This window comes from Salmo salar, chromosome ssa18 (genome assembly GCF_905237065.1).
Source record: "Salmo salar chromosome ssa18, Ssal_v3.1, whole genome shotgun sequence".
Lineage (NCBI taxonomy): Eukaryota > Metazoa > Chordata > Actinopteri > Salmoniformes > Salmonidae > Salmo > Salmo salar.
Genome location: NC_059459.1, coordinates 7358269 through 7385605, shown reverse-complemented (window position 1 = coordinate 7385605; position 27337 = coordinate 7358269). Strand labels below are relative to the sequence as shown.

Below are 27337 nucleotides of genomic sequence, written 5' to 3'. Positions count from 1 at the left end.
CACCCCCTTTGACTGGGCGTTACAGGAGTTCAGATACTGTGCTGTACAACTTCCATACATAATGTGTTCACAGCAACACCCCATATTATGAGGTTCACAAGCCTTATGAACACGGTCACATTTATTTCTTTTTATTTAACTAGGCAAGTCAGTTTGGAACAAATTCTGATTTACAATGACGGCCTACCGGAGAACAGTCGTTCTGCCTTGTTCAGGGGCAGAACGACAGTTTTTTTTTTTTTACCTTGTCAGCTCGGGGATTGGATCCAGCAACCTTTTCGGTTACTGGGCCAAAGCTCTAACCGCTAGGCTACCTGCCGCCCCACATAGCATATACTAAACACATAACAAATCATTAGATATAGGGCATAATCATTACATAGAGGAATGTTGCTGTAGGGCCTTCTCGGACTAAAAAAAGCATGGATAATCTTCATAAACACTTTTTTTGTCCAGTATTAGGCCCATTTCCTGGACCTAGATTAAGCCTGTGGGGTGTACCTGTGTCAAATGCCATTCCATTGTACTCAATATGTATGCAAGTTTGTATCCCTCCAAAAGTTTTACATTACAGATATTATAGTTCTATTTCTACAGATGGCACACAAAAATACCAGCAGCAGGTGCCTGGGATGTTTTTCTGCACATCTATTGTAACACAATCTCCAGTCTCCCACGGGACTGGATATGCAAGATTATTACACAAACATGAGCCACACAAACACACGAAGCTCATGTCCTGAGTATTCAACACCATTTAAAAGCATATAAGCCGGGTGATGGAATATCCCAGGATAAAGATGGCGTTACCCTGAAAAGGATCTCATATACAGTACCAAGATCAAACAAATGATGCTGCAACACGATGGAATAAACTCAACTCTAAAAAGGTAGATTTGCCATAAATACCTACTACACAATCTCCAACTTTAATTTCCTGTTAAAGCCTACGCTTTAGATTCAGGAGTGCATAAAGCATTTGAAAAGTGGGTTTTTATAAGGTTTGGACGGGCCACTTTGCATTATTCTATATGCTACTGGACAGTGTCAACTATGAGACAGACTTTGGGTTTCATAAACCTAATGCACCCTCAGACATTAGGTACAATCGTTTATGTACAATTTTTTATTAAAGTCCTCTCTATCCACTAATGCTTACAGAATCAAAACAACATTATTTTGTCAGTTGAAAGTGAATATTGGGTATTCAAGTAAAAAAAACGCTCATTACCCTTCGGAAATGTTCTGTAGCAGTGCATCTTACTCTAACATCAATATGATCAAAAGCCAAACTGTACAGAGATGTACAGTACCAGTCAAAAGTTTGGACACACCTACTCATTCAAGGGTTTCTCTTTATTTGTACTATTTTCTACATTGCAGAATAATAGTGAAGATATAAACTATGAAATAACACATATGGAATCATGCGGTAACCCCCCAAAAAAGTGTAAAACAAATCAAAATAAATTTTATTTGAGATTCTTCAAATAGCCACCCTTTGCCTTGATGACAGCTTTGCACACTCTTTGCATTCTCTCAACCAGCTTCATGAGGTAGTCACCTGGAATGCATTTCAATTAACAGGTGTGCCTTGTTAAAAGTTCATTTGTGGAATTTCTTTCCTTCTTAATGTGTTTGAGCCAATCAGTTGTGTTGTGACAAGGTAGGGGTGGTATACAGAAGATAGCCCTATTTGGTAAAAGACCAAGTCGATATTATGGAAAGAACAGCTCAAATAAGCAAAGAGAAACGACAGTCCATCATTACTTTAAGACATGAAGGTCAGTCAATACGGAACATTTCAAGAACGTTGAAAGTTACTTCTAAACGCAGTCGCAAAAACCATCAAGCGCTATGATGAAACTGCCTCTCATGAGGACCACCACAGGAAAGGAAGACCCATGCAGAGGATAAGTTCATTAGAGTTACCAGCCTCAGAAATTGCAGCCCAAATAAATGCTTCAGTGTTCAAGTAACAGACACATCTCAACATTAACTGTTCAGAGGAGACCGCGTGAATCAGGCCTTCATGGTTGAATTGCTGCAGAGCAACCACCACTACTAAAGGAATAAGAAGAGACTTGTTTGGGCCAAGAAACACGAGCAATGGACATTAGACCGTTGGAAATCTGTCTTTTGGTCTGAGGAGTCCAAATTTGAGATGTTTGGTTCTAACCGCCATGTCTGTGATACGCAGTGTAGGGTTCCCACCCTGAAGCGTGTGGGTGCTTTGCTGGTGACACTGACTTATTTAGAATTCAAGGCACACTTAACCAGCATCCCATCTGGTTTGCACTTAGTGGGACTATCTGTTTTTCAACAGGACAATGACCCAACACACCTCCAGGATGTCTAAGGGCTATTTGATCAAGAAGGAGGAGTGTGGAGTGCTGCATCAGATGACCTGGCCTCCACAATCACCTGACCTCAACTGAGATGGTTTGGGATGAGTTGGACCACAGAGTGAAGGAAAAGCAGCCAACAAGTGCTCAGCATATGTGGGAACTCCTTCAAGACTGTTGGAAAAGCATTCCATGTGAAGCTGGTTGAGAGAATGTGAAGAGTGTGCAAAGCTGTCATCAAGGCAAAGAGCTACTTTGAAGAATCTAAAATATATTTTAATTTGTTTAACACTTTTTTGGTTACTACATTATTCCATATGTGTTATTTCATAGTTTTGACATCTTCACTATTATTCTACAATGTAGAAAATAATAAAAAATAAAGAAAAACCCTTGAATGAGCAGGTGTGTCCAAACTTTTGATTTCTACTATAGTGCTATGTCCATCAACATATGTTGGTCAATAGAAAAGGTTCTACACAGGGAACAAATATATTTAAGTATTCACCCCCTTGGATTTCTTCACATTTTGTTGCGTTGCAAAGTGGGATTGAAAAATATAAAAAAAATAATAATAATAACTGTGATCTTTTTGTCATTGATCTACACCAGGGATGGAGAAACTCCAGTCCTCAGAGGCCTGATTGATGTCACTCACTCTAACTACCCCTTCCCCCATACAGTACATACAAGGTCTGTCAGTCAAGTATTGGATTTCAAGCACAGATTCAACTACAAAAGAACAGGGAGATTTTTGAAAGCCCCATAAAGAAGGGCAGTGATTGGTACATGGGTAACAATAACAAATCAGACATTGAATATCTCTAAGCATGGTCAAGTTAATACTGATGCTGTGGATGATGTATTAAACCACCCAGACACATAACAGATACAGTCATTCTTCTGAACTGAGCTGCAGGACAGGAGGGTAACTGCTCAGGGATGGTCACCATGGGGCCATTGGTGATTTTGAAACAGCTTCAGAATTGTTGTGATGTGAGAAAACTGATGGATTAATAATAGTGTAGTGGCTTCACAATAATGACCTATATGACTGTGAAAAGAATAATATAAATATTCCAAATCATACATTCTGTAAGCAATAAGGCACTAAAGTAATAGTGCAAAAAAAAAAACAGCAAAGGAATAGACTTTTTGACCTAAATGCAAAGCCTTATGTTTGGGGCAAATCCAACAACACATCACTGTAACTGTCTCCTTATTTTCAAGCATGGTGGTGGCTGCATCATGGTATGGGTATGCTTGACATCGGCAAAGACTGGGAGTTTTTCAGGATAAAAATAAAACGGGATAGAGCTCAGCACATGCGAAATCCTAGAGGAAAACCTGGTTCAGTCTGCTTTACACCAGACACTGGGAGAGGAATTCACCTTTCAGCAGAACAATCACCTACAACAAAAGGCCAAATCTACACTGGAGTTGCTAACCAAGAAGACAATGAATGTTCCTGAGTGGCCAAGTTACAATTTGACTTCAATCTGCTTGAAAATCTATGGCAAGACTTGAAACTTGAAGGTTTATTGAAAATAATAAAATGGGCAAATATTGCACAATCCAGGTGGGAAAAGCTCTTAGAGACTTAGCCAAGACACAGCTGTAGGGTGAGTACTTATCGAATCAAGATTAGTGTTATATTTTACATTAATCTCAATTAAAATCTTTGACAAAGTATTTTGTGTAGATCGTTGACAAAAAAATTACAATTATATCCATTTTAATCCCACTTGTGTAACAAAATGTGAAGAAATCCAAGGGGGATAAATATGTATGATAGGCACTGTACATACAGTACAATATTTACATATCAAACACTATACTCTTACCGGAGTTCTTGTACCTTGATTAAGTCCTACCTTCGTACATTTCCAATATCGGTAGGGAAAAACTCGGCAACACTGATTCTACTAGGAGTTTGATTTCTTATTAGGGGACTAATCTAACATTGAGCCGCCCTTTGAAAACCAAGAGGGAAATTTGGTCAAAAACGTGTACTTCTTTTGGTAACAGAGCTATAAACTAGGCCTATATCACAAATGCCAATTGGTGCACTGCACATATGGGATCATAAAAGTGATAAATTCAGAGCTTGTCTCTCAACATGCACTGGATATTACCTGCCTTAGTTATTACCAATAGCCTGACATGCAAATATATCTGGAAAACCTATTGAAAGGAAATGCAACAGGATTAAGGACGCTGTCATATAGAGCTGGAGTATTATATACACACACACACACTACACAACACTGGCTGTAAACATGGTCATGTCAACTATAGTTGAAGAGTGGGGTTCTTAGCTGAGTCAGATTATGCTACTGTACTGGAAGTCACATAGAAACTGTACAAAAACCTGCTTAGAGGCTACAACTTGGGACGTGCTAGATCTGTATGATCCTGGTCTGGCACTGTGTAAACATTGCCTTCAGCTCGTTCTCTTGGGTCTCGTTGAGAGTGGCCATTTCTGGCTCTGGGCTCTTCTGCACCTTCGCCACAGCAAAGTTGATGCCTTGGGTGAGTCCAGCTTGGGTCAGGCTGGCCACCTGCACCATGGAGCTCTTGATCTTGGCAAAGGGGGAGACCACGCGACTGCCGTTGCTGTCGGCGGGTGAGGGGCCCAGGCTGCCCTCCATGTGAGAGCCCAGGCTCCTCTGGGAGCTGCCGGAAGCTGCAGAGATGGGCTTCTGGACGGTCAGGAGATTGGGGCCGGAGGCAACATCTAGCTGGGACGGCCTGGGAGGGAGCTGGAGCTCCTCCTCCTGCTGATCTGAACCTGGGTGTTCGTCTGGGGCCAGGGGGCCTTTAGCATGTGGAGGGACTTGTGGGTTCTGTGTGGGGAGGCTACAAGCCACCTGCTCCCCGAACACCTCGACAGGTTTGGTCTGCGCGTCCTGGATGAATTGGTGGCAATAGGCGTCAATGGGAGTTCCAAAGTCTATCAGGATGGCCTCCTCAGCCTCCGAGGTAACCCCGGGGGACTGGTCTTCAGGACTGGCTAGAGCCGGAGCCTCCTGCTTGCTGTTACTGTCGCAGCCAGTGACCCGGATGTTGAGCTCCACACTGCCTCGACTGCCTAGTCGCGGAGCCGACGCCACGATGCCGCAGCTGGGCAGCACGTAGTCCACATTCTCCAAGGAGCTGGAGCGCAGTTGTTCGTCCGAGTTGTAGGAGTCCGAGTCTGATGACATCTCCGAGTGGTTGTTACAGAGGTCCTTCAGAGCCGGGCCGATGTTGGCCCCGTCCGACGTCTCCAAGCTGCTATCAGACTTCCAGAGGGTGACCCCCATGGTGGGTTTCAGAAAGTTCACCTTCACGTCCGGCTTGGTGGAGAAGGTGTTGCCCAGCCTCCCCTTGAAGGAGCCCATGTTGACGTTGGACTTCTTCACCCTCTTGTTGAGGGAGGAGAACTTGTTGAGGAGGAAGCTCTTGCCCTGAGCCAGACCAGAGCTGCCCAGGACCTGGTCTGGGTGTCTGCCCTGGATGCCCATGATGTCCTCGTGAGGTTTACTGTGCCTCCTGAAACAAATGGTTTAAAAATAAACATCTAATTGACATGCATGATAAACAGAAGCACTGGCTAAAAAAATATTTGTATTTAAATAAAGGTTAAATAAAAATAAACAATATACTGTCTTAGTATTTTAGCCAGGGCTTCTGTTTATCATGCACATCCATGTCAATGAGATATATTTTTGGAAAACCTGTGTAAAAGGGATAGTATAAACATACTGAACTGCAAGAGACGAATATTCTGAAGATCTAGAAAGAGTGATAATGTATTCCAACTCACCTCTCCAGTCTCTTCTCAACCACCTGCAGGTCAAGTCCCATGGCTTGCTTAGTTAGGCGAAGCATCTCTGCTATGCACTGCAACGTGTCTGAAATAAAATGAATAATTCCCACAAAGGCTGTCAGAACAAGGATTTCAGGTTATTTTTGAGATATACGGGCAGTGTGCCTCCAATCTACCAGGTTTTATTCACGGTCGACTAGTTTTATACTGACAGTTTAATGAAATAAATAATCTTCCCATACCTTTACCATCGTCCTCAGGATTCCTTGTGAGGGCCCTTAGTGTGTGAAAATAACCACTTGTCTCCCCATTATTATAGTGTAGACGCATACAGCAGAATTTGGGCTTCCCGAACAGAGTGGGTTCTGGGCCTACAAAAGAACACATAGGACATGTTGTGAGCTTTATTCATGAGTAACTAAGATGTTTGTGGTAAATAAACATTTTAGAGAAAAAAAAAAGAGTAGTTGCATCAATCAGAATTTGTGTACAATAATGAAAACCATGTCTATAGTGTGTGCTTAGTAGCTTTACAGTGTAAAATAAATCATGAAGCTGTGAAGGACTCAGACCCGGTCTACATTTTTGAATTTTCACTTGGTGGAGTTATATTCCTCTAGAAACATTCACCTATTTCAATCTTTTCCAAACCCTCTAAGTTGAGGCGTTGGTACTGATTGACTTTGTCAGCTTCCTCATCATAACTGTAAAAACAAAAGCAAATAAACAGAATTATATAAGGAACAGCTAAAATACATGTAATTGACTCTTTATTACTGTTCTGTAAGAAATCCAGGCACTTACTAGGCAACGTAATATGCACTGTTGGATAGCAGCAGGAGAACATCCACATCCTTGCTGGTTGCATCTATAAGGCTGATGAGGAGAAACATTTGCTTTCCACATTAACAATTTATTGAGGAATGATCACCTTCAAGGTGTCTTAACTATCCTTGAGGGGATAAATAAAGTTGAACTGAATTGAGCTAGCTAACAAAGTGTTGGGAGAACAAACTATGAGAGCAAACCCTTTGAAAGGATTTCAGTGTTAAAGGTTAGAGTTTTGATTTGTAGATGGTTCCAGCACTAACCTCATGTCACAGTCGATAAGGGCCCAGCCCCCATGGAACTTCTCATCGTCGGGCAGCAGCAGCTGCATGTAGGTCTGCAGCAGGAGGCTGACCTGCTCCTGGGTTACTCTCTGGCTCTCCTGCTCATTCTCCTCATGCTCCTTCTCCTTACTGAAGATGGAGTATAGGTCCTCCGTCACAGGATGCCCCATCATCAGATCTGGAGAGAGAGGGCAGAGGAGGTTGAAGAACGAGGACGGTTGAGTCCCACTTTTGAGACTAAACTGATTAGGACTGAGTCATTGTTTTGAGACTGAGGGTGGAATCCATTTTGATAACACTATACTGTACTTACAGCCTGCCGGTATAATGCATTTTAACTTGTTATAATCATATATGAACCTATAATAATGTCTTATAATAAGGCTCATAATATGTTATATCTGTCCATGTTTTATATTTTTAACTGATTTATGAGATGATAATAAGACATAAGGGGGTCATACATATTCATGTCTTAAAACGAATCCCAACTGCATCATAAAGCCTGCGGTTATAATGCGTTAAGTAAAGTATTACATTTTTTTCCTTACCAATGACTGCTTGTCTGTACGCGTCCCTGAAGCGGTTCAGATAGTAGCGGTTGGCTGAGTTCACGCCATCTTTCATCACCCCGGCCAGTTTTCTCTCCCCCGTTCTGGTGAAGTCTCCCTTTATAATGGATTACAGACAGAGCATGTTAAAAAAACAAGCAAGATATTACACAGTCACCGTCTGATCCTTTTTATATTAGTTTTATACTCTTCCTGGCTTAGGGCTGTGTCGAGTAAACATTGTTCATTTTTCCCCTTTTCAGTCTGCACAACAATTGTCTTAAAGCCCAATGCAGCCATTTTTATATCAATATAAAACAATTTCTAGGTATCAATATTTGTACTAGTTTTCCATTAAAAAAAATGGGCAAAACTAGTTTTTTTGCAAAAATATTTTCTCAAGCAAGAATTTAGCTAGGACTGTCTGGGAGTGGTCTGAGTGGGAAAGGCCAAACAAAAAAACTAGCCGTTATTGGCAGAGAGGTTTGGAACTCTTTACTATTGGTCTATTAACCAATTTCCCGCCTGGTGATGTCATTACGCAAGCAGAGAATTTCCACCCAATCAAACAGGCTAATTAGAAAGTCCCATGTAGATTTATTTTTATTTTCAACCAGCAACTCAGGAAATAACACTGATCAAAAAGTCACACTTTTACAGTCTTAGTTTCATCAGCTGTTGTACAATATGATACAAAACACAGGCAAAACAGAATTGACTGCACTAGGCTTTTAAGTTAAACCATAGCCTTTCATGTGACTGCCTTTAAAAAAAAACTGTTTACTCCCTTAAAAACAGCCTTTATGAGCAGTGTTTTCCACAAGTATATGGAGTAACCAGCCAAATAGAAAAAGTAACCAGCCAGGATCCCCCAGTTATGATTTTAATAGCCGAACAAGCTATATTTTGGTGGCCTTGGGAACATTCGAATGCCTTGATTCCATCTGAAATACACAGTGAAATTATTGAACACTTTATTGGGCTCTCGATTGGCGCAGCAGTCTAAGATACTGCATCTCAGTGCAAGAGGAGTCACTACAGTCCCTGGGTCGAATCCAGGCGGAATCACATCTGGCCGTGATTGGGAGTCCCCATAGGGCGGTGCACAATTGGCCCAGCGTTGTCCGGGTTTGGCCAGGATAGACCGTCATTGTAAATAAGAATTTGTTCTTAACTGACTTGCCTAGTTAAATTCAATTCTTTTATAAAATTGAGATTGTTGCAGTATTGTGTTTACAATTAAATTCCAGAAAATGTATGAATTTGTTTTTTGGGGATATCGTCTAGGCATAAATGATCAGGACTATTTTTTAAGTAAGAGAACATCATACCTTTAACTTGTCTTCTCTTGAAATTAAAGTATTTTACTGTAAGATATGAATTGACAATTACTTTTGTTCTTCAAATTATATATTTTATTAAAACAGAAAAATGAAGTATGCAGCCCAAATTATCTTGAAAAAATTAAAGATTACATTTAAAAATCAAACAAATTGTGTGATGGGCATTTTTTCAAATGGAGAAATGGGTCTCTAAAACAAACAGAACAGAGGCTCAATTAAGTTCTGGGTCTACAGTTGAAGTTGGAAGTTTACATACACCTTAGCCAAACATATTTAAACTCAGTTTCACAATTCCTGACATTTAATCCTAGTAAACATTCCCTGTCTTAGGTCAGTTAGGATCACCACTTTATTTTGAGAATGTGAAATGTCAGAATAATAGTAGAGAGAATGATTTATTTCAGCTTTTATTTCTTTCATCACATTCCCAGTGGGTCAGACGTTTACATACACCCAATTAGCATTTGGAAGCGTTGCCTTTAAATTGTTTAACTTGGGTCAAACGTTTAGGGTAGCCTTCCACAAGCTTTCCACAATAAGTTGGGTGAATTTTGGCCCATTCCTCCTGACAGAGCTGGTGTAACTGAGTCAGGTTTGTAGGCCTCCTTGCTCCCACACACTTTTTCATTTCTGCCATCAAATTTTCTATGGGATTGAGGTCAGGGCTTTGTGATGGCCACTCTAATACCTTGACTTTGTTGTCCTTAAGCCATTTTGCCACAACTTTGGAAGTATGCTTGGGGTCATTGTCCATTTGGAAGACCCATTTCTGACCAAACTTTAACTTCCTGACTGATGTCTTGAGATGTTGCTTCAATATATCCACATAATTTTCCGTCCTCATGATGCCATCTATTTTGTGAAGGGCACCAGTCCCTCCTGTTGGGATGGTGTTCTTCGGCTTGCAAGCTTCCCCCTTTTTCCTCCAAACATAACGATGGTCAATGGCCAAACAGTTCTATTTTTGTTTCATCAGACCAGAGGACATTTCTCCAAAAAGTACGATCTTTGTCCCCATGTGAACGTAGTCTGGCAAACCATAGTCTAGGAGACAGAATGCGTGCGGTATGACGGCTGTGTGGTCCTATGGTGTTCATACTTGCGTAAAACTCATTTTTCAACCACTCCACAAATTTCTTGTTAACAAACTATAATTTTGGCAAGTCGGTTAGGACATCTACTTTGTTTACAGATGGATTATTTTACTTATAATTCACTGTATCACAATTCCAGTGGGTCAGAAGTTTACATACACTAAGTTGACTGTGCCTTTAAACAGCTTGGAAAATTCCAGAAAAGTATGTCATGGCTTTAGAAGCTTCTGATAGGCTAATTGACATCATTTGAGTCAATTGGAGGTGTACCTACAGATGTATTTCAAGGCCTACCTTGAAACGCAGTGCCTCTTTGCTTGACATCATGGGAAAATCAAAAGAAATCAGCCAAGACCTCAGAATAAAAAAAAAATATTGTAGACCTCCACATGTCTGGTTCTTCCTTGGGAGCAATTTCCAAAACGCCTGAAGGTACCACGTTCATCTGTACAAACAATAGTACGTAAGTATAAACACCATGGGACCACCCAGCCGTTATTCCACTCAGGAAGGAGACGCACCGTCTCCTAGAGATGAACGTACTTTGGTGCGAAAAGTGCAAATCAATCCCAGAACAACAGCAAAGGACCTTGTGAAGAAGAGGTGTCTGTTTCTCAAACTAGACACTAATGTACTTGTCCTCTTGCTCAGTTGTGCACCGGGGCCTCCCACTCCTCTTTCTATTCTGGTTAGAGACAGTTTTGCGCTGTTCTGTGAATGCAGTGGTACACAGCGTTGTACGAGATCTTCAGTTTCTTGGCAATTTCTCGCATGGAAGCCTTAATTTTTCAGAACAAGAATAGACTGACAAGTTTCAGAAGAAAGGTCTTTGTTTCTGGCCATTTTGAGCCTGTAATCAAACCCACAAATGCTGATGCTCCAGACACTCAACTAGTCTAAAGAAGGCCAGTTTTATTACTTCTTTAATCAGAACAAGTTTTCAGCTGTGCTAACATAATTGCAAAAGGGTTTTCTAATGATCAATTAGCCTTTTAAAACGATAAACTTGGATTAGCTAACACAACATGCCATTGGAACACAGGAGTGATGGTTGCTGATAATGGGCCTCTGTACGCCTATTTAGATATTCCATATATATTTTTTTAAATCTGCTGTTTCCAGCTACAATAGTCATTTACAACATTAACAATGTCTACACTGTATTTCTGATCAATTTGATGTTATTTTAATGGACAAATTATTATTTTTTTTCTTTCAAAAACAAGGACAATTCTAAGTGACCCCAAACTTATGACCGGTAGTATACATTTCTCCCTGAAAATTGCAGAGGCCTCATATAATTGGTAGTTAAACAAGACTGGGCAAATATGTTTTATTACATGATACATTTACCCAGGCAGCGAAGGCCTTCTGTGGAGAACCAAGACAGTATACTGTTGTAAGACGCAAACCTAATATTACCATAAACACACATGCAAATGATGTTACCTTGAGGGCGGCCGTGCCGGCGTACTGTCTACTGATGGTGTCGCCGTTGTTGGCCCACATGACCTGGTAGATCCTATAGCACTTGAGGGGCAGAGGCTGCTCAGGGGGCATCACACCCAGTTTCTTCAGCTGAGGGACGCAGAGACATACAATTAACCATCAGTCACCATGGACAGGTTGCCAAAGCACTGCACTTCCACTCAAAAGTAGTTTATTTTAAACATTTGGTCTTCCACCTTAATATTTCATCTGATATGTATACCATGTGTCTAACCCAGAGACATTTCCAAACCTAGCCAACTATTACCGACGAGCAGCATTGTAGAAACGAAATACATTACAAAGGAACGTCTTGATTAGTGTTATGTTAGCTAGCTACATAGTTGCCTTTGTATCATGATAAGGTGTAGTACTGAAACTATCGAGGTTACCTAGCCAGCTACACTTTCAAACAAAGTCAACAACGCAGCCACTGCTAGCTAGCCTACTTCACCAGCCAGCAGTACTGTATCATTTTAATCATTTTAGTCAATAAGATTTTTGCAACGTAAGCTTAACTTTCTGAACATTCGAGACGTGTAGTCCACTTGTCATTCCAATCTCCTTTGCATTAGCGTAGCCTCTTCTGTAGCCTGTCAACTATGTGTCTGTCTATCCCTGTTCTCTCCCCTCTGCACAGGCCATACAAAAGCTTCACATCGCGTGGCCGCTGCCACTCTAACCTGGTGGTCCCAGCGCGCACGACCCACGTGGAGTTCCAGGTCTCCGGCAGCCTCTGGAACTGCCGGTCTGCGGCCAACAAGGCAGAGTTCATCTCAGCCTATGCTACCCTCCAGTCCCTCGACTTCTTGGCTCTGACGGAAACATGGATTACCACAGATAACACTGCTACTCCTACTGCTCTCTCCTCGTCTGCCCACGTGTTCTCGCATACCCCGAGAGCATCTGGCCAGCGGGGTGGTGGCACTGGAATCCTCATCTCTCCCAAGTGGACATTCTCTCTTTCTCCCCTGACCCATCTGTCTATCGCCTCCTTTGAATTCCATGCTGTCACAGTTACCAGCTCTTTCAAGCTTAACATCCTTATCATTTATCGCCCTCCAGGTTCCCTTGGAGAGTTCATCAATGACCTTGACAAGTTCCATTCCTGAGGATGGCTCACCTCTCACAGTTCTGGGTGACTTTAACCTCCCCACGTCTACCTTTGACTCATTCCTCTCTGCCTCCTTCTTTCCACTCCTCTCCTCTTTTGACCTCACCCTCTCACCTTCCCCCCCTACTCACAAGGCAGGCAATACGCTTGACCTCATCTTTACTAGATGCTGTTCTTCCACTAATCTCATTGCAACTCCCCTCCAAGTCTCCGACCACTACCTTGTATCCTTTTCCCTCTCGCTCTCATCCAACATTTCTCACTCTGCCCCTACTCAGATGGTATTGCGCCGTCGCAACCTTCGCTCCCTCTCTGCCGCTACCCTCTCCTCTTCCATCCTATCATCTCTTCCCTCTGCTCAATCCTTCTCCAACCTATCTCCTGATTCTGCCTCCTCAACCCTCCTCTCCTCCCTTTCTGCATCCTTTGACTCTCTATGTCCCCTATCCTCCAGGCCGGCTTGGTCCTCCCCTCCTGCTCCGTGGCTCGACGACTCATTGCGAGCTCACAGAACAGGGCTCCGGGCAGCCGAGCGGAAATGGAAGAAAACTCGCCTCCCTGCGGACCTGGCATCCTTTCACTCCCTCCTCTCTACATTTTCCTCTTCTGTCTCTGCTGCTAAAGCCACTTTCTACCACTCTAAATTCCAAGCATCTGCCTCTAACCCTAGGAAGCTCTTTGCCACCTTCTCCTCCCTCCTGAATCCTCCTCCCCCTCCCCCCTCTCTGCGGATGACTTCGTCAACCATTTTGAAAAGAAGGTCGACGACATCCGATCCTCGTTTGCTAAGTCAAACGACACCGCTGGTCCTGCTCACACTGCCCTACCCTGTGCTTTGACCTCTTTCTCCCCTCTCTCTCCAGATGAAATCTTGGGTCTTGTGACGGCCGGCCGCCCAATAACCTGCCCGCTTGACCCTATCTCCGCCTCTCTTCTCCAGACCATTTCCGGAGACCTTCTCCCTTACCTCGCTCATCAACTCATCCTTGACCGCTGGCTACGTCCCTTCCGTCTTCAAGAGAGCGAGAGTTGCACCCCTTCTGAAAAAAACCTACACTGGATCCCTCCGATGTCAACAACTACAGACCAGTATCCCTTTCTTTTCTCTCCAAAACTCTTGAACGTGCCGTCCTTGGCCAGCTCTCCTGCTATCGCTCTCAGAACGACCTTCTTGATCCAAATCAGTCAGGTTTCAAGACTGGTCATTCAACTGAGACTGCTCTTCTCTGTGTCACGGAGGCTCTCCGCACTGCTAAAGCTAACTCTCTCTCCTCTGCTCTCATCCTTCTAGACCTATCTGCTGCCTTTGATACTGTGAACCATCAGATCCTCCTCTCCACCCTCTCCGAGTTGGGCATCTCCGGCGCGGCCCACGCTTGGATTGCATCCTACCTGACAGGTCGCTCCTACCAGGTGGCGTGGCGAGAATCTGTCTCCGCACCACGTGCTCTCACCACTGGTGTCCCCCAGGGCTCTGTTCTAGGCCCTCTCCTATTCTCGCTATACACCAAGTCACTTGGCTCTGTCATATCCTCACATGGTCTCTCCTATCATTGCTATGCAGACGACACACAATTAATCTTCTCCTTTCCCCCTTCTGATAACCAGGTGGCGAATCGCATCTCTGCATGTCTGGCAGACATATCAGTGTGGATGACGGATCTCCACCTCAAGCTGAACCTCGGCAAGACGGAGCTGCTCTTCCTCCCGGGGAAGGACTGCCCGTTCCATGATCTCGCCATCACGGTTGACAACTCCATTGTGTCCTCCTCCCAGAGTGCTAAGAACCTTGGCGTGACCCTGGACAACACCCTGCCGTTCTCCACTAACATCAAGGCGGTGACCTGATCCTGTAGGTTCATGCTCTACAACATTCGCAGAGTACGACCCTGCCTCACACAGGAAGCGGCGCAGGTCCTAATCCAGGCACTTGTCATCTCCCGTCTGGATTACTGCAACTCGCTGTTGGCTGGGCTCCCTGCCTGTGCCATTAAACCCCTACAACTCATCCAGAACGCCGCAGCCCGTCTGGTGTTCAACCTTCCCAAGTTCTCTCACGTCACCCCGCTCCTCCGCTCTCTCCACTGGCTTCCAGTTGAAGCTCGCATCCGCTACAAGACCATGGTGCTTGCCTACGGAGCTGTGAGGGGAACGGCACCTCCGTACCTTCAGGCTCTGATCAGGCCCTACACCCAAACAAGGGCACTGCGTTCATCCACCTCTGGCCTGCTCGCCTCCCTACCTCTGAGGAAGCACAGTTCCCGCTCAGCCCAGTCAAAACTGTTCGCTGTTCTGGCACCCCTATGGTGGAACAAGCTCCCTCACGACGCCAGGACAGCGGAGTCAATCACCACCTTCCGGAGACACCTGAAACCCCACCTCTTTAAGGAATACCTAGGACAGGATAAAGTAATCCTTCTAACCCCCCCCCCCTTTAAAAGATTTAGATGCACTATTGTAAAGTGGTTGTTCCACTGGATATCATAAGGTGAATGCACCAATTTGTAAGTCGCTCTGGATAAGAGCGTCTGCTAAATGACTTAAATGTAAATGTATTAGAGCACTGGGAACTGCGATGTTATGACATCCTCAGCTTTAAGTTGACTCGTGTTCAAAGTGGGCAGATATCTCACCTGTGCCTCCATTACAGCACGAGCGAATGAAGCCTGGACTACATTGGTCCTATCCAGACAGTCCATGCAGTTCACCCGGAAAATGCCCTCCTGGTGGCAGATGACTCCTGCCTGGTCGACCCTGACAGAGGAGCATACACTGTGATGCATTGCATGGGGATATGGAGCCACATGCGCTATCAATTACTGATTAGTTGAGGATTTTTAATTGCATTAAAAAGAGTCTCTGTTGGGGTTTGGGATGACATACACTCACACACTTACCACCCCCATCTCATGTCTGCAATAATATCGGAGATGGCATCTGTCAGCGTTTGCACATTTTCAAACTTCATACCTCGACTGATGAGACAGAAGAAGACCAATGAAATATATACAGGGGAAGTGCATACTATAATAAATAACAAGTATTGTAGTTTAAGTTATTCTTTCCTCATTTAGATTTACTTATTCGATTAAATTATCTGTGCTGTCAAGATTGTTTCTGTGCAGCAATGTTCTTACCAGTGCTCATGGAAGTCAAAAGAGACATATGTCAGGTTAGGATTGTTGTATAGAAGGACTTGTTTGAGATATGCATCGCCAATAATCTTCTCCCGCCCACTTTGATCCACTAAGTTAATGATGACCTGTCAAAACAAGGGAAAACAGTTGTAAATTGCATCGACTTTACTATAACGATGTCTTTATTTGAATAAGTCTAAGTTCAATGAAAACTAACTTTGGTATAGATATTAACCCCCTAGAGTCGATGGATGCACCAACCTAAGTGACATAACAAAAAAATCCCCATCCAAATCCGAAAGATTAAGCTAGATATATCGTTTTTTCAATCCACCGCATGCGCCAGTATCGCACTTCCGCATCTGCGGTGAAAGGTGGCAGAGCTAGAGCGGTGTTTGTCAGACCATGAGACATCCCGAAAATCGGTCTTCTCATATAAACGTCCGAATGGTTTGACCTACAAAACTATACTGCTCAAAAAAATAAAGGGAACACTTAAACAACACATCCTAGATCTGAATGAAAGAAATAATCTTATTAAATACTTTTTTCTTTACATAGTTGAATGTGCTGACAACAAAATCACACAAAAAAAAATCAATGGAAATCCAATTTATCAACCCATGGAGGTCTGGATTTGGAGTCACACTCAAAATTAAAGTGGAAAACCACACTACAGGCTGATCCAACTTTGATGTAATGTCCTTAAAACAAGTCAAAATGAGGCTCAGTAGTGTGTGTGGCCTCCACGTGCCTGTATGACCTCCCTACAACGCCTGGGCATGCTCCTGATGAGGTAGCGGATGGTCTCCTGAGGGATCTCCTCCCAGACCTGGACTAAAGCATCCGCCAACTCCTGGACAGTCTGTGGTGCAACGTGGTGTTGGTGGATGGAGCGAGACATGATGTACCAGATGTGCTCAATTGGATTCAGGTCTGGGGAACGGGCGGGCCAGTCCATAGCATCAATGCCTTCCTCTTGCAGGAACTGCTGACACACTCCAGCCACATGAGGTGTAGCATTGTCTTGCATTAGGAGAACCGCACCAGCATATGGTCTCACAAGGGGTCTGAGGATCTCATCTCGGTACCTAATAGCAGTCAGGCTACCTCTGGCGAGCACATGGAGGGCTGTGCGGCCCCCCAAAGAAATGCCACCCCACACCATGACTGACCCACCGCCAAACCGGTCATGCTGGAGGATGTTGCAGGCAGCAGAACGTTCTCCACGGCGTCTCCAGACTCTGTCACGTGCTCAGTGTGAACCTGCTTTCATCTGTGAAGAGCACAGGGCGCCAGTGGCGAATTTGCCAATCTTGGTGTTCTCTGGCAAATGCCAAACGTCCTGCACGGTGTTGGGCTGTAAGCACAACCCCCACCTGTGGACGTCGGGCCCTCATACCACCCTCATGGAGTCTGTTTCTGACCGTTTGAGCAGACACATGCACATTTGTGGCCTGCTGGAGGTCATTTTGCAGGGCTCTGGCAGTGCTTCTCCTGCTCCTCCTTGCACAAAGGCGGAGGTATCGGTCCTGCTGCTGGGTTGTTGCCCTCCTACGGCCTCCTCCACATCTCCTGATGTACTGGCCTGTCTCCTGGTAGCGCCTCCATGCTCTGGACACTACGCTGACAGACACAGCAAACCTTCTTGCCACAGCTCACATTGATGTGCCATCCTGGATGAGCTGCACTACCTGAGCCACTTGTGTGGGTTCTCATGCTACCACTAGAGTGAAAGCACCGCCAGCATTCAAAAGTGACCAAAACATCAGCCAGGAAGCATAGGAACTGAGAAGTTGTTTGTGGTCCCCACCTGCAGAACCACTCCTTTATTGGGGGTGTCTTGCTAATTGCCTAGAATTTCCACCTGTTGTCTATTCCATTTGCACAACAGCATGTGAAATTTATTGTCAATCAGTGTTGCTTCCTAAGTGGACAGTTTGATTTCACAGAAGTGTGATTGACTTGGAGTTACATTGTGTTGTTTAAGTGTTCCCTTTATTTTTTTGAGCAGTGTATTATGATCCCTCTATGGAAAGGGGAGACTCTCACCCCGACGAGTATCACGGGACTCATCTGAAGGTAACCGGTACGGTTTAAAAAACAAAACAAATGGAGGTATGAAGGCCATTTTGTGCCTACCCAAAGAAAGGGGGTAAATATCTGACACTTCAAAACCTTGTTTCTTATGATTTTTTTTATTTTTATATATACTTAAAGGGATTCTAAAATTCAAAATCAAATAGCTAAACGATCCAAAGTATAACCATCCTAAAACAATTCCATATGTCAGTTAAGCACCCCCCTCCTCCCCCAACGTCTTAGACTCTAAAGAATTAAAGTAATGCCAATGCTATCTGGCATATGCTTCTCACCTGCTTCTTGTAAAGGTTGAGCTGTTCGTCAAAGTGCGCAGCAAAGTAAGGAATGGTCTCCTTCTCTCCTGACAAATCAGACATACATTGTAAGGAAAACAATCCCTGTCATACAGACCGCCTAAAAAAAAAGTGATCTGGAAATTGCACATAAACTCAACAAGTAGTGATGATTATAACAGGGAAAGTATACAATGACCGGGGTCACGTGCTTTCGTTTTAGCTTGCCCAGTGTCCTGGACGGGAGGAGTTAACACATTTAAGACCATTCCATTAGCGCTAAAAAGAAAACTCCACCCACCCAGGGGGACAGGGCGTGCTTAAAACGAACACATCCATTATCCCCCAGGCCTTCTTTCGGATTGGAAATATCCCGCTGACCTTTCTCCAGCCGAGGCCTGGGGTTGTAGCGGTAGCCTGCTTGGCTCCAGAAGACAGGCACCGAGCCGCGGCTCTGCACAAAGGACAGTGAGTGGTTGTGCACGTGGATCAGCTGCTCGGTCTCCACAAAGTTAGCCACGTGGCCGTCTGTGTCCACCCCTCTGCGTTTGTACCGCATCCCTTTGGGGAGAAGAAAACTAAGATCATTCATTCTCCCCTCCAATGAGCTTAACTGGCTAAGTTATGTTAGAACGTAATGTTTTTTTCTCTGACATTTTAAGTAAGTTGAAGAGAAAATATTGTTTATTATTCTTCAAGTAATTCAAGTTCTATTTAAGAAAAAAGTAAAAATGTGCTTATCAAAGTGTTGCAATTAGAACCTAGCAATTTGGCCATGACCTCTGTACTGTACCTGCACGGTGGCGACTGCGGCGGGAGATGAGGGCCACGGTGAAGCGCGGGTGGATGTCGTCTACACAGGTGAGCTCCTGGAGCGGCGTGTCGGGGCTGTTCTTCTCCTCATCTGGGCTCTCGTTGTAGTTCACCACCAGCTCCTCCACCTGCACAAAGCCCTGGATGATGGGTGTCACCCAGAAGTCCACCTCTGGAACCTGCAACACAACAAGAAAAGTTACAAACTCTATACAGTGATGCAAAACGTAGATGTATAAGGAGGGAATTCAGTAGTTCAGTATATATTTAACATAGATTTCAATCACTCCAATAATAGCTGCCACTAAGCTTTTCCTTGCTAAAACATTTCCCTATTGTTCACTAGTGCACTATGACCATCAGCACTATTTTACCTGAACATTGACAAATTAATATCTAGTCAAACCATTCCTGTCAAAAACAGTCTTGAAATTCATCAGACCTGCAGATCAATGAGCTCCTGGACCATGTGTTTGTTCCAGAAGAATCTGTCATCCACCTTGAAGAGGAAAATAACAATTATCAGTCGAGCATAATTACTTCATTTGACTTGTTGAAGCGCAGTTAAACCACTGATCTTAAAGACAGAAAATGTGTCTGGTACTACTGTACTTAAACCAGGCATCTCAAACTGGCGACCCAATTTAATGCGGCCTGCGGTATTTTAGTAAATGTCTCAGTAAATGCGACTTGTGTCCTCAGAGTATAGCAACATCCCTAACCTGGTTCCATAGGGGCAAGTTTGACTTTTCTGTGTCTCCCTGCCGTTGGACAGTGTTGGTGAGGTCATAAGTCATGCTGTAGTAGAAGGAATCTGAGTCCATGAATATCTTGTACAGCTCATCGAGCAGCCGCCTCTCGAGACGCTCCTTTTCTTTATTTTCCTTGACCTGAAAGGCAGGGAAATACTGGGTGGTGGGCATGGACAGGGATGGTATTAAATTGTAAAAAAGAAAAAAATATGGAAAGGAAAAAATGTAAATGAACAACAAAAACTTTGTATACTGTCCAATTTACAAAAACATTGACTAGTGTAAAAACAGCAAATGTACCAATTCCAAAATGTACAACAGGTGTGTAAGATGATAATACATGGGATATCTGAGCACAGTACTAAACAGTATTTTACCTTTTTCTTCGTGGGAGCCCCAACATTGGACTTGATCTGACTCAGAGTTTTCATCAGGAACTTCGACTCATCTGGAGACTGTGCAAGCTTCTCTGGTTTGTCGATCCCAAAGTGATGCTTCTTACAAAGCTGAAAGAAAAGCACAGACTTTCTATGAAATTGTACGTTGTTAAGATACCAGCGCCATCTTCAGCTGTATCGATATGTGACAGGAATTTAAATATGAACTCTGGGAAATACACTCGCTTTTAACCCATTTGAAGGCATTACCATTCATTCAGTTCGGATTAGGCTAATTGAGCATACCAAAGCATTCTGATATTGATCTTCCATATAATTGAGTGCATGATGAAAGTATTCCAAATATATGTAAATGTATGTAGAGGGAATGATCGACAATCGGGAATATACTGGTGGACAAGTCTAATAGGTTGAATGACAGCTAATCGGTATGGTATCTGCGGGTGAATTGGGTCTCTCAGTGAGTTTGAGCTAATTAAATCAATTCAAAGCTACCAAAAAAAAAGTCAACAACATCCAAAACTAGTGGTTCATAAAACTCTCTCTAAACACAACTTCACAGGGATACTGAATTCCTATCCTAGACGGGATGGAATAATCATTCTGTGGTATGGACAGTATGTAGGGCTATGTTCTAAAAACATACCAGAGAAATGATTATCCAACACATCCCGTTCTACGGAAATGTTTCACTTACTTCCTCATCATCTGTATCCGTATATGTATCATCATCATCATGGCTCACCTGTAAGACTGGCATCTAAGCAAAATCCTGATTCCTCTGAGATCAAAATAACACTATTGTGATATCCATCTTAAAAAGTGATTCATTGGTAGTGACTCAAGGTATCAATCAAAACAGGGCAATCGAGGAACTTTACTAGAAACATTGAAATGCAATCATAAAATGTAAAACAACTAAAGCTAGCCTAGATGATAGCGATGGTTTTCATTACATCTCATGACTGTAGCCTAGATTTAAAAAGGAGACTAAAGTAGCCACTGATGTGCTATTGTAATGTGCTAACTGCTGCATGTGTAAACTTCTTAACTTCTCTAGGGTAGGGGGCAGTATTTTGACGTCCGGATGAAAGATGTGCCCGTAGTAAACTGCCTGCTACTCAGGCTCAGAAGGTAGGATAGGCATATTATTAGTAGATCTGGATTGAAAACACTAAAGTTTATAAAACTGTTTGAATGATGTCTGTGAGTATAACAGAACTCATATGGCAGGCAAAAACCTGAGAAAAATCCAACCAGGAAGTGTGGAAATCTGAGGTTTGTAGTTTTTCAGGTGATTGCCTATACAGTATACAGTGACTTAGGGTTCCTTTTGCACTTCCTAAGGCTTCCACTAGATGTCAACAGTCTTTAGAACGTTGTTTCATGCTTCTACTGTGAATAGGGAGAGAATAAGAGCTCCTGGAAGTAGATGAGTGAGAAAATGACATGAGCTCAGTGGCGTGCACTCATGTGAGAGTGAGCTGTGTTCCTTTTCTTTTTTGAAGACAAAGGAATCATCCAGTTGGAATATTATGGAAGATTTATGATAAAAAACATCCTAAAGATTGATTCTATACATCGTTTGACATGTTTCTACAAACTGTAGTATAACTTTTTTGACTTTTCGTCTGGACTTAGTAAGCTCGTGCCTTACATTTGGAATAGTGAACCTAACGCGCGGGCAAAATTGAGGTATTTGGACATAAAGATGAACTTTATCGAAAACAAAACAAACATTTATTCTGGAACTGGGAATCCTAGGAGTGCATTCCGATGAAGATCAAAGGTAAGTGAATATTTATACTGTAATTTTTGTCATTTCTGTTGACTCCAAAATGGCGGGTATCTGTATGGCTTGTTTTGATATCTGAGCGCTGTACTCAGATTATTGCAACATTTGCTTTCGCCGTGAAGCTTTTTTGAAATCTGACACAGCGGTTGCATTAAGGAGAAGTGTATCTATAATTCTTTGAATAACTGTTGACTATTTTATCAACGTTTATGATGAGTATTTCTGTAAATTGATGTGCTCATTCACCAGAAGTTTTGGGAGGCAAAACATTTCTGAACATTACACGCCAATGTAAAATGGGGTTTTTGGATGTAAATATGAACTTTATCGAGCAAAACATACAGGTATTGTGTAACATGAAGTCCTATGAGTGCCATCTGATGAAGATCATCAAAGGTTAGTGATTAATTTTAGCTGTATTTCTGTTTTTTGTGACGCCTCTCCTTACTTGGAAAATGGCTGTGTGGTTTTTCTTGTCTAGGCGCTGTCCTAACATAATCTAATGTTATGCTTTCGCCGTAAAGCCTTTTTGAAATCGGACAATGTGGTTGGATTAACGAGAAGTGGTATCTTTAAAATGGGATATAATAGTTGTATGTTTGAGAAATTTGAATTATGAGATTTTTGTTGGTTTTGAATTTGCCGCCCTGCTATTTCACTGGCTGTTGAATAGTGTGTCCCACATACCCCAGAGAGGTTAAAAAGGCCCAAAACTACTTGAGTGCTCAGATCCATAAAGCTCCCAGATAAAACAGGCCTCATCACAGTCTCTCACCTCCAGCTCCAGCTCCAGAGGCTCTTCCTCAGATAGAGGAATGACAGCTATCTTGGTGATCTTGTAGACTTTGTGGTCACCTGGCATCTGGCCAACCAGCACTTTCTGACGGATCAGTATGAGACCCAGAGGAAGATCTGCCAACAGAAAGGGGTAAAGGATATGTCATCACAGGCACAAAATTCCACACATTCCGATAGGTGTGACTACATAGGCTGTTTTCTCTCTCACAGTCTCTCAGTCTGTGGTCTCATGCGGTGGTGAAGCACGGCATCTGGCTAAGCGAACTGAAATTTCACCCATGAAAATGCACGATTCGTTAGAATCAGAAGTATTTGCACGCTGTTCTCTTCTAAAACCTATGTATTATGTAGGCTGTCTAATACATTTGCTTTGACTTTTTATGCATTATCTTGGCCAGGTTGCAGTTGTAAATGAGAACTTGTTATCAACTGGCCTACCTGGTTAAATAAAGGTGAAAAAAAAGAACAAACTTCCAACACTGACTGCTTTAAGCATTATCAAGTCAAACGGACATTTATTTAAGATAATCTGCAAGAACTTGTTTACCGACTCATCGACTGACTCATCTTTCACAGTTATGGCTCAGTCCTTTTCCTCAAATCATTTAGCACACCTTTGTGAGTGTAAATAAAGACTGCATAAACAACATAAGAAAATACTTGGCATTTCTGAGGACTGAGGCTCTTCCTACAATTAATCCAAGACCTCATTAAGGCAATAGAATGATCCAGTAATCCTGGGTGTTCTCATGATGAGTCGCCCCAAAAGCATCTACCGCACAAACATTACTCATACTAGCCTGTAGCCAAGCCCCAGGGCTAGCCTAGGGCTACATTCTAGGGCTTGTTAGGGGGTGATTTGTGTTGTATATTTGAGGACCACTGATGAGGTTTGAAAGCTATAAAAAAAAGCACATGCTAATAAGAACGGAAGGCATGGTTTCAGAGAATAAAGGTACAGTTGTGGCCATATTGTGCAAGGGTCCACACAGCGCAACATTTAAAAGCATGCCTACATGTCAAATCATGTCTCAAATGATCCAGTTGTGTCAAATGTTGGTACTTGTAGCACAAGGCCCACACCATTTCACTTACCTGTATGAAGTTGTATTTTCCCGACGAGACCCTCAACCAGGCCTAAACACGTTGGGTTCCTAGCTAACAGCAGGTCTGTTGCTGAAATAATAAAGAGAAGAGACAATCAGAGAAAATAAAGACGTGTGGAGTGGACACAAAGTAAAAACATTTTCTAAGAGAAATAGCTCTACACACTAAGAGCAATGAAGCAGTTTGATGATAGTTGATGGATTGCAGCCTAATAATATTTACATTCCACACATGGCTGTGGACCATTTTCTGCACCTTCCATACTAGGCTTGGACTGAGGGTTTCTGTTTGTACTGTTAGGAATCATGGAGAACCACCGGTATGCACTCAGTAGCTAGCTACTACAGTCTGCAGCCAAGTTCTGAAGTATTTAATGCATCAAGAGATTCTTCTCACAGCTCAAAAAGACACGTGTTATCAATTGGGTAGAATAGTACAAATGACGTAGAGAATACACGGGCAGAATACATGACAATTTCTTTACCTCTGAAACAGAGGTATGAAAACCAGGTCATAGAGGATCACAGGCCTTGGATGGAAACCTAGCTTGTGTGAGTTTCCATTCTTTAAAAAAAATTGTGTAGTAACATGATGCACTGAGGCATGACTACATCACTGCCAAATGACTACGTCACAGCTAGCCTACAAAAAAAACGGACTGATGCTGCTGACTAAAACTGTTTATAACAGAAAACTAGACTTCAACTGCTTGACACACCCTTGACGAGTTGAGTCATGAATGGGTGACAAAGAGGGTGGAGAGTGAAGAACATCTAGGCAGCTCAGACAATAACTCTTCCTGTTCCATGGAGCCAGAGAACTCTGTGTACCGGCCTCAGCATTGAAGCCCGGGAGGGCGGTGGAAAATAAGGGCTGCCCCTACATACCTCTCTCTGTTTGTCCATGATACAGACACGCTACAGTACATTAGGGCAAAACTCAACCATAGATGTTCAGAAGTGTATTGTGGAAATTCCTGCCAGTGCTCATGTCAACAGGTCCAATGAGGAGTATAAACTCTTTTCCAATTAAATAATGGAAGAGCGTTGCAACCCAAACCTGTTCAGGCTGGCTGCACACCCATGTGACCTCAGCCAGCCCACAGGGTACTCATTCACATCAATACACAATGGCTGCTCCCTCTCCCCAACTGCCTTTTTGTTACTATAGAAAGGCAAGCTTCACAGGCTCAGCTGTAGGCTTTGCTCTGAATTTTCCCAGCTTAACTCGTCACAGAGAAGAGGAGGTGTTTTGACAAGACCCTGGGGTGCAGGCCAGACTGGAGCAGAACAAGTCCAGCAAGGTAGTTTAGTGTGTAGCAGTGAGCAGCTAACTAGTCTGATTATGTGGAATCCAGCGTAAGGAAATAAGGAACCACTGAACCTGATGCTTAAGTGGTATTTCAGGAAATGAATGGTTAACCATGTAGCCACAGGAATCTGTTAAATAAATGTTATGTAAAACGAAGAATGGACGGAGGGAAGAATTATGAACCCTAACAGCTGTTTTGTTCAATACTTCACTATTTAAAGACATTTTTTTTTTAAGTTAAAAATACGATACAATGACATTATAATCTGGTTTCAGAATCATGGCTCGATTTGATTTGAATGGAACCCCTGCTGCTAAATAATTTTTACTGTCGCCTTCGAGCGTCTTAGCTCTGCACAACATCAGCATCACGGTGTCTGGTTATTCCGAATATCAGGTCAACGGGGCAGCACTCCTCATGAAAGTCGGGCAATAATAAAGATGTAATAGCTTGGCAGTTAAGAGAATTGTCTAGATAGCTAGACAATTACATTACACTCCAAAAAATGGAATGAACTGCACTCGAATTTAAGTAAGGTGCGCTGTCCGATCCACAGATTCCTACAGAGCTGTCATTGTAAACGTGTATAGCAGTGTTAACTTGGATAACAAAGACATAACAAGCCAAGATGAAATGCTCATGCCATGGGCTTGACATCGTAACTTAAATTATATCATTACAATGGCTCTGCTGTCCGAGAGATAGCTAACGTTAGATGATGTACGTTAGCTATAAAAAAATATATATATAACATTGACAAAGGTATTTTGCTTACCAGGTCTGACATTCATAGTCCCATCTATTCGGCTACACCAAAGAGCATGATCCCCACTCTGGAGAATGTAATGGTCTTTGGCTTGAAACAGCTCCATTTTGACCGTGTATGTCAAAACCTGTAAATATAATTGTGGTCCAAACCGGCTAGCTAGCAGAGAAATGTTGCTGGCTGGCTAGCTAGCTAACGTAACGTTGTGTTAGCTAGCTAGCGTTGCCGACAGCACGTTAGCTAACGTTTGTTTTAGTTATTTGATATCGTAGTTCAAAAAGTAGGCATAGTGTAAATCAGGTGAAAAACTTCTTCAATGTATGAAAATGTCGCTGGCTAATCATTTCCATTTTGAAGACCGACACTGTGAATTTCCTGCAGAAACAATCACACGTGACCTTAGTCGTCATCCGATATTTACTTCCACAGGGGGTTTGTTCAGTTCGATTCAACGTTTGCTACGTTGTGTGGCGAATTGTACTGAACATAGAAACTATGGTACTGAACGACACGTTTCCAAAAACGGTGCGAACCGTTGTTCAATAGCTTTTGAGGTAAGGTTTCTCCGGTTTGGTGGTTGTGGCGAGGTGTGGATCAATATGGGTGTGACCACTTGAAATTGCAAAACTCGTGCAAGCACACACCATATACAATCTCCATCTGGGTCACCATAATCACACCGTTCTTGAACTGGCCCATGCAGATATACTTCTGAGTAGATGGGACTCTCCATTATAATCGTAGTACGGTCATGATGTACGTTACCCATGCATCGTCAATGGGCCGCGCGGTGCATTCTGGGCTACTTTGGGGCAAGGAAAACTCTCCTTCTATGAGTTAATTGTGTGCTAAATCAAAAATCCAACATTAGCAGGAATTTCGTGAACAACAAGTATAACGTTACACATATTTTCCGAGATGTAAGATAACTGTGTTGTCTGTAATATCGTAGAGCTTTGGAATCGTGACATTACGTACTTTCGAGGTAAATAGTCCGGTTTAGTGAAGAGAAGAAGAGATAGCGCGAAGATTATTTTAGGAACAGCGTGACGCAGCATGACACCTTCAACGCGATTAGTCAACAGTCTGCTGGGTGGATTATACGGTCCCTCATTCATTGTCTAATTGGATTCCTATCTCCTACTTTCTCTGTTATCTCTGGCCCAGGTTCACTTAATTAACCTTGCCTGGCGCACCTATTGGTGGACGTTTTTTTTCTAGGACTG

At 43.0% G+C, this 27337-nt stretch overlaps 1 protein-coding gene across 1 annotated transcript; it reads right to left on the bottom strand.

Annotated features, from left to right (window-relative positions):
- Positions 1-2542: 2542 nt before the first annotated feature.
- Positions 2543-27135, bottom strand: inpp5f (inositol polyphosphate-5-phosphatase F). The gene is made up of 20 exons (XM_014154266.2): positions 26121-27135; positions 24022-24102; positions 22904-23040; positions 20313-20441; positions 19906-20073; positions 19626-19682; positions 19164-19362; positions 18752-18931; positions 18371-18438; positions 15996-16120; positions 15756-15833; positions 15492-15612; positions 11706-11834; positions 7820-7937; positions 7248-7446; positions 6961-7032; positions 6787-6860; positions 6399-6527; positions 6154-6241; positions 2543-5879 (listed from the first exon to the last, which is right to left on the bottom strand). Exons 1-20 carry the CDS (start codon positions 26215-26217, stop codon positions 4745-4747), a joined length of 3384 nt encoding a protein of 1127 aa, XP_014009741.2. The 5' UTR covers positions 26218-27135; the 3' UTR covers positions 2543-4744.
- Positions 27136-27337: the final 202 nt, after the last annotated feature.